Source organism: Eleutherodactylus coqui, chromosome 11 (genome assembly GCF_035609145.1).
Source record: "Eleutherodactylus coqui strain aEleCoq1 chromosome 11, aEleCoq1.hap1, whole genome shotgun sequence".
NCBI classification, from domain to species: Eukaryota; Metazoa; Chordata; class Amphibia; order Anura; family Eleutherodactylidae; genus Eleutherodactylus; species Eleutherodactylus coqui.
Genome location: NC_089847.1, coordinates 23,380,610 through 23,388,788, shown reverse-complemented (window position 1 = coordinate 23,388,788; position 8,179 = coordinate 23,380,610). Strand labels below are relative to the sequence as shown.

Sequence of the window (8,179 nt, the reverse complement as noted above, 5' to 3'; positions counted from 1 at the left end):
GGCAGCTAAGAAAAATAGAAACACAAACAGTTGAGTAAGAAGCGGAAGATTCATAGGAAGATAAACCATGACTTACTTCTGTGACGATCGCCTTCTGCTCCTTGATCCTCAGAAGATCTTCTCGGCAGTGCTCGACACTAAACATGCGGGACAAAACCAGCGGTTGCCCGTTCCGACATAACACGGCCTGACACGTTCCGACGTTGGCAACTGTCAAAGAGAAGTTGTTGCTGTGCTCGGGTGCAGTGTGTCCGATGTAACACAAGAGGGCGGAAGAACCGAGTTTCTGACCTGCAGTCCCTAGCTTCCTAACAGAGGGAAAATGAACAGACAGAAGAGCTAAGATCTCCATGGTCAATAGAGGGTTAACAAAGAGTCATGAATAATATTCTGCCATGTGACTTCAAATTTAAAGGGGTTCTGCAAAAATACATAGACAAACAGCTAATCGTCCAGGGTCCTGCTCACAGCTTCCCCAGCAAACAGGTGATTTAGCCAAGAGAATCTGCGGGCAGACAAATATTTTCCCTGCAGCAACTGCTGCAGGGGAAAGTGTAGTATATAAAGGTCCATTTACACCAAATGATATATTGTTTCAATGAGCGAACAATGTCAGAGGATCCCTTATTATTTTACAGTAAAAAACATTTTTTGCATATTTTTTACTTTTTTCAGTCCCCTAATGTGACTTGAAATTACAATTGTTCCATCACATATACTGCAATACTTCAGTATTGCACTATATGGTATTAAAGGGGTTTTCCGTGGAAAATACTATAGGTCGTCAATAGTTGATCGGCTGGGGTCCGTCGCTCGGGACCCTGACCAATCAGCTGAGCAGGCGCATGCTGTCAGCGCCACAAATGCAAAGAGGTCAGAGTTGAAGCAGCAGAAGTCTTTGTGCCGATCTCTGTGTAGTGGCCGTCGCTTGTAACTGCAGGCACGGCTCTCAGTGAAATCAATGCAAGCTGACAATAGGCACAACCACTGACAATAGGCACATCTTAATAGGCAGAAAAACATGACAGCCCTGGGATCTTTAGTAGGCTCCCAGCTGTCAAAACACCCATCTCCGGGGGGGCTGCTCGGGATCTATGATTGGGGTATTTGCAGGGTTAACAGCTGCAGTCAGTGTGAAATTACAAGTTAGCAGATAAGTTAGAAGACAAGAGACCTGTGAGACACGAGGAATGTGTGGCACATGAAGGTCCTATCACAGTTTGATTGTTGCACTTCCTCAAGCAGTACATCTCCCATGGTGCACTGCAGCAGACGTGGCACCTCCTCGTTTTTGTCGCCATCAAACATGCCATACAGAGCCTCCACCCCTTCCGCAAAGTCACTGACAGCCAATGTAGATACACAGAGCCTGCAAGAGAGCAGAGAGAGAAAGCAAGATTACCACAGCTATCCCGGCAATGCCCACCGATCATGGCGGAGAACAATACTCACTTGTTTCTCTGCCCAGACATCTCAGCTAAACCATGATTCCAGGGAATGGACGGCACCGTCATCTCGGCGTTAGGCAGCAGCTTGTTGTCGATTTTCAAAATAGGGATGTGACTGTAGCGAGAAGGGTTTGTAAATATCCACATTCTATCAGTAGGCATCAACATAAAATATTCATGCTCGGGGGTACAGCAGGGGATTTCCAATCATGTAACAACTTACTTGATAAAGAGCCATAAAATACACAAAGTCCCTATCATGGACATTTTTTGGGACAGTCCCATGGATTTGTGATAATAATGGCAATGACACTTGGAGCAGTAAAGTGTTAAATTTATGCATGTCCCCCTCAGCCATGTCATAAAAGGCCCATAAGTGTACATTAAGAATGTGAAAACAGTTTTTTAATATCTTTATTCTATACTGAGATATTACTACTTGAAGTTACAGGCCCAAAGCCTGAGGCTGCACTACTAACAATCTGATGACAACATGCCTTTTTATTTCTGACATGTAGCAATCCCATGGAGGCTTTGTGTAGATCCAGATCACCATGAACATAACAATGACTACAAATGCTACATGGGAGGCAGATATCAATATATTTGGCATTTTGGATCAGTCATCAGAATCTCTCAGTAGTGCAGCCTCAAGTTTTAGGCCTGCAACTTCAAATGTTTATATCTCAGCATAGAAATAAGATATTCAAAAGCGGTTTTCAGATTTTTAAAGTACACCAACGTTCCTTCTAGTACGTTTCCAACCATTAGTATGCATTGATGAATCAATTTGACATTTCCGAGACATGTTTTGGGGAAATATTGAAAAAATAAAATAATACTTTGTGTATTTTATGACCTGGGGTAATCTGTTGAGAAAGGACAGGCAGGAGAGACTTGTGCAATACCTGAAGATGTCATGGAGCTGATGATCCAGGACCAGGTCATTGTTCCCTTTCAGGTCCAGCTCTTGCAGGGCAGGTGGGAGGGTATCGGGCGCCGGGATTTCCATCAGACTGTTACAGCTCAAGTCAACCAGCTGCAGGAACAAAGAGCAGCAACATCTCATGCCAGAGGCCGAGTCAGTGACAATGAGATGACACCATGTACACAACTCTACAGCTGTAGCACAGCCTGCAGGGGTAAGAGAGGGGGCAAGAGGAGAGATAATAGGGGATCAGAGCTAGAAGTGGAGAGTTAGGAAAGGTCTGATTGTGTAGGTTTTTAGGTGGGGGTGAGACCTGGATATGCGGCAGATGGAAAATCTCAGGAAACACGCTGATGCAGTTGGAGTGAGCGATGAAGGTGTGCAGATGTTTGAGGTTAGAGACAGTGCTGGGGATGGATTTCAGGCGGTTTCCACTTAGGTTCAACTCCTCCAAATGCTCTAGCTTGTTCAGTTTGCTGCAAGACAAGAGTCCACGATGTTAAAAGGTGAATTTACTAGTAAAGGATTTATATGGCTGCTGTTAAACACAATCTGCATCCATGTCTGTCTCACCTGGCTGGGAAGGTTTCCAGTTGGTTATATGCCATATGCAGGATCCTGAGGTTCACGTGTATGACCAAGAATGGGACATACTGATCAGTCAGTTGGTTGTTGGTTAAGTAAAGGACTTGCAACCTCGTTCCATTCTCCTCTCCACTACACATCGATGGTAGGGACTCCAGTGCATTTGCGGATGCGTTTAGAAACCTGAGACTGAAGAAACGTAATAAATGGTAAACATTAAATGGGTCGTACAGGATTAGAAAATCATGTGTGCAGTCCTCCAAAAAAAAAAGCACCGCGCCTGTTTAGAGTTTGTACATAGTATTGCAACTCAGCGCCATTCGCTTCAAAGGAGCTGCAATAGTGGACACAGCCCATGTACAGGTATGGAGTTGTTTCCAGAAGAACGCAGCCAGGTTTTTTAAATACAACCCATGAACTAGAAGAGGTGCAAGGTCAGGTAGCATGAAGAAGTTGGGGTGCACCACAAGCCCGATGTCATCGCACTGCCTGCACTGTTCCACACATTCCTGGCTAGAAGAGGTCAAAGAAGAGGAGGAGGACACTATGGGAGTACGAGGGAGGTAAGCGAGTATTTTATTTTATTGCTGATGCACAGAGGGGCTTATAAAAGCCTACAAATTACTAAGGGAGCACAGCGGGGCCTACAAATTACTAAGGGAGCACAGCGGGGCCAACTAATCACTAAGGGAGAACAGCGGGGCCTACTAATCACTAAGGGAGAACAGCGGGGCCTACTAATCACTAAGGGAGAACAGCGGGGCATACTAATTACTAAGAGAGCACAGCGGGGCCTACTAATTACTAAGAGAGCACAACAGAGCCTACAAATTACTAAAAGAGCACAGCGGGGCCTACAAATTACTAAGAGAGCACAGCGGGGCCTACAAATTACTAAGAGAGCACAGCGGGGCCTACAAATTACTAAGAGAGCACAGCGGGGCCTACAAATTACTAAGAGAGCACAGCGGGGCCTACAAATTACTAAGAGAGAACAGCGGGGCCAACAAATTACTGAGAGAGCACAGCCGGGCCTACAATTTACTAAGCGAGCATAGCAGGGCCTACAAATTACTAAGCGAGCACAGCAGGGCCTACAAATTGGTAAGAGAGCACAGCGGGGCCTACAATTTGGTAAGAGAGCACAGCGGGGCCTACAAATTGCTAAGAGAGCACAGCAGGGCCTATTAATTCCTAAGGGAGCACAGCGGGGCCTACATATTACTAAGGGAGAAGAGCGGGGCCTACAAATTACTAAGGGAGAACAGCAGGGCCTACATATTACTAAGGGAGAACAGCGGGGCATACTAATTACTAAGAGAGCACAGCAGAGCCTACAATTTGGTAAGAGAGCACAGCGGGGCCTACAAATTGCTAAGCAAGCACAGCAGGGCCTATTAATTCCTAAGGGAGCACAGCGGGGCCTACATATTACTAAGGGAGAAGAGCGGGGCCTACAAATTACTAGGGGAGAAGAGTGGGGCCTACATATTACCAAGGGAGAACAGCGGGGCCTACATATTACCAAGGGAGAACAGCGGGGCCTACAAATTACTAAGGGAGAACAGCGGGGCCTACAAATTACTAAGAGATCACAGCGGGGCCTACAAATTACTAAGAGATCACAGCAGGGCCTACAAATTACTAAGCGAGCACAGGAGGGCCTACAAATTTCCAAGGGAGCATAGCGGGGCCTACTAATTACTAAGGGAGCACAAGGGAGCCTACTAATTGCTAATGGCATTCTCTGTAACTCTGTCACCCAAGGTCCCATGTAAACCTGGAGCCGCCCTGCAAATTACAATGCTGTGCGCACACTCACTTTAAAGCTACAGAGAAGAGGAAGTCAGGAAGGTGTCTCAGTAGATTATGCTGAACATCCAGACTTTCAAGAGGGATGCAATCAGTAGGGCACGGCAGATTTTTAAGCTGGTTATGTCCAAGGAGCAGCTTCCTTAGCTTGGGACACCCTATTAACCTATAGGAAAAACACACATTTAGCAACCGAAGCTCAAATTGCAATCCACAATAAGGTTCATTTCCACAATTACCATAATGGCAGCTCTGTCAATAGGTTCCAGCTGAGATCTAGGGCTTCCAGTTTCTTGGCGTCGCAGACCCAATCTGGCACTGATGATAAGCAGTTCCTTAAAAAAGAATTAATAAATAGCTTTAATTAAATATGACGAATGAACACGAATGTAGCGTGTGGGTAAAACCGAAGCAAGACTGGGGAGAATGTACACATTCAGATGTCACCCTTGTCGGATTTTACATCATGGCATCAGAGCGCTGCCCATGCCAGAAGTAGAATGGCCATACCCTTACCTAGACAAATCTAAGGAAAGCAGCTGGGAAGGAGCCAGGAATACATTCACCGAGGTCAACCCTACAAAGAAAGGACAAGAATGCAACGTCAGAGGAGCAGAGCAACGCAAGCAAGAGAGCGGCAACTATGGAAGTAGCAACTTACGGTTTGAAGTGGCATAAACTGCTCTCAAGGAGAAGCCACAGAGAGTCAGCTCCTTCAGTTGGTTGCGTTCGCAGTGTAATTGCTCTAGGTTCCCCAAACATCTAAGGTCCAGGGCCGTTAGCTGGTTATCTCGTACATCGAACTGAGTGATGTTGTCTATTCCCTCCAAGGTGCTGATGACTTGTGTAAGATGATTCATCCTACGGTGGAGGAAGGACTTTGGTCAATGATGCGCTAGGCTCCACCGGATATCGGACAATATCACTGATCCCACCAGCGCTCCAGGAGCTTACCTCAGGTCTATGGACTTTAAATGTGCCATGTTGCTAAAAGCCTGAAGACTTAAAGACTCCACGCGGTTCCCGGCCAGGCACAATTTGTCTACTGAGCAAAGTTTCTCAAACACGGGGGGTATATTGCTCAGATCGTTGAATGAGAGACCCAAGCAGGAGAGCTGCTGCAAACATCCAAGCTCCTCTGGTAATGTCATCAACGAATTCCCATCAAGGTTTAGAGTCTGCAGGCTGCAAGAAAGTAGAGAGGATAAACTGCATATTTATCGGCACTGGGAAAGTGGGTGTTTATACTTTAACCCTTTCCAATCCTCTGTCTGACGTCTGAAGACATTATGATTGAAGCCTGTACAGCTCCGATGTCGGAAGACGTCCGGCAGGGTATTCTTACTGTAGATCACTGGCCAATCTGTTGTCGGGGGCCCCTCCAGCATGTCCCATACCGCAGTACTGGCTGTAGCCAGCAGATGGCGCCATTGTATAATGGCAGAACGAGAAAGCCCCCTAGGAAACCCTGAATCCAAAATTGGATTGCAAAGGGTTAAATGAGTGCAGCTTCAAGATTGGCGGAGATATATGGGCGTCTGCACATAACCAATCGAATTTCAGCTATCATTTTGACACTGATAAGCAAGACTTAAAGGTGTTGCCAAAAACTGGAAGAATGCGATTGATTTACAAAAAAAAACAGTGCCAGATCTGTCCACAGGTTGTGTGTGGTATTGCAACATTGATTCATTCATTTAAATGGTATTTAGCTGGAACTCCAGACACAAGCCATATAGGACTAGCGGGGCACTATTTTAGAAAGAAAATGGCAATTTTCTTTTATTCCTAGACAATCCTTTAAAGCGACCCTCCAGGCATGGACAAAGATGGCCGAACCGCTTCTCTTGACAACCTTTGCACACTGTCTATCAATATGCATTGGTAGTCTAAGACAGGGGCGTAACTGTAGGGGATGCGGTTGCACCCGGGCCCAGGAGCCTTAGGGGGCCCATAAGGCCTTTCTTCTCCATATAGGGAGCCCAGTACTATGAGTAAAGCATTATAGTTGGGGGTCCTGTTATAGGTTTTGCATTGGGGCCCAGGAGCTTCAAGTTACACCTATGGTCTAAGATACTACATGCTGCTGTTACTGCTTAGTATCACTCACATGGGCAGTAATGGTTAATCAAAGCCGGTGTAGTGTCTTAGGCTCATGATGTATACTAATACACCGTGTACATCAGGCAGTCAGAGAAACGGTGCCGCCATCTTTGTTTCTCCAGGTCCAGAGAGTCGCTTTGAGGGTCCACTGCCTACTAGGAGCTATGGACACAACACTAGGACGTTTCCTGTAGCTGCAGTGTCATCATTATGGCTTGGGTCAAGAGAGGTGTCGTCTCTCCTTAAGGAGAGCACCAAAAAAGTGTGTGGAGACACCTGGAGGGAAGTGGGGGTGCCATTGTCTCTCCCCAAGGAGAGCACCCAGAAGGGGTGTGAGAAGACACCTGAAAGGTGAGTGAGGAGACTTATACGGCCATGCATGCTCCTCTGGGTAATTTATGCAAATAAGGAAGATGGAACAATACCTCTACAGCACCACCTATTGGCACTGCAGTGGTATTGTTCCAGGTTCCTTATTTGCATCATTATGGCATACTACATTATAATAGTCCAGAACTGACCTGAGCATGTGCGCAACTTGAGGTGGTAGGTGCGTCAGCCCGTTACAGGACACATTCAGCTCCGTGAGGGTGGCGATCTCGCATAACTGGAGGGGGAAATCTCCCAGCTTGTTTTGTGACAGGTTCAGAACTTTCAGCTGTGAAAACCTTGAAGAACAGGACAAATGTGAGTCATCTCCGGGTGTGGACCACCTCTGGTCATGTTGCTCATCCTAAAGAAACCTAGACAAACCTGCATAGACTGGTCACTCCGGCCGCGCTGTGCTGCTGGAGGAAGTTGTGACGGAGATTAAGGTTGGTGATGTCCTGACAGTAGAACAAGTGCTCGGGAATCTCCTCCAGGCTTTGACACGAGAGATCTACAGTGCTTAGCCTCTGAGATACCACCTAAAACCAAAAAACATTAGGATAGCAGGCGAGAGCAAAGACTCTCCACCTGTGTACTTCCGGAGGTTCTAGCACTGGCCTCATGCTCTTAATATAATTAAACTGTAGTTTTTACAAGTAGGGGGTACTAGCCTTGGGGACGTTGAGAACCGATCTAGAACACTTGCACTAAATGCCACATATCACCTACACACAAGGGAAGGTGGACACTATCATATAAATTGATATTTATGAACTTTCCCATCATAATATGACTTCAGTATTGCTATCTATAATGTAGGCCTCAGAAGTATCATTGCATTATTTTAAATACATAGGCTTCTTGAAGGGGCTCTCTACTTTTTTTTACGGGGGTATACTCCAGAGCTGCACTCACTATTCTGCTGGTGGAGTCA

The 8,179-nt window shown here is 46.2% G+C and overlaps 1 protein-coding gene across 1 annotated transcript in view; it reads right to left on the bottom strand.

Annotated features, from left to right (window-relative positions):
* The window catches only part of PHLPP2 (PH domain and leucine rich repeat protein phosphatase 2), a 30,165-nt gene that overhangs the window by 6,688 nt on the left and 15,298 nt on the right, over positions 1 to 8,179 (bottom strand). Inside the window, exons 6-18 of the mRNA XM_066582559.1 lie at positions 7,630 to 7,784; positions 7,398 to 7,544; positions 5,728 to 5,958; positions 5,435 to 5,634; positions 5,290 to 5,350; positions 5,013 to 5,108; positions 4,784 to 4,939; positions 2,950 to 3,150; positions 2,690 to 2,852; positions 2,357 to 2,487; positions 1,453 to 1,563; positions 1,175 to 1,369; positions 77 to 308 (exon numbers count right to left, since the gene is read on the bottom strand). Of these exons, the coding sequence (XP_066438656.1) occupies positions 77 to 308; positions 1,175 to 1,369; positions 1,453 to 1,563; positions 2,357 to 2,487; positions 2,690 to 2,852; positions 2,950 to 3,150; positions 4,784 to 4,939; positions 5,013 to 5,108; positions 5,290 to 5,350; positions 5,435 to 5,634; positions 5,728 to 5,958; positions 7,398 to 7,544; positions 7,630 to 7,784 (2,079 nt within the window). The remainder of the gene's footprint in view (positions 1 to 76; positions 309 to 1,174; positions 1,370 to 1,452; positions 1,564 to 2,356; positions 2,488 to 2,689; positions 2,853 to 2,949; positions 3,151 to 4,783; positions 4,940 to 5,012; positions 5,109 to 5,289; positions 5,351 to 5,434; positions 5,635 to 5,727; positions 5,959 to 7,397; positions 7,545 to 7,629; positions 7,785 to 8,179) is intronic.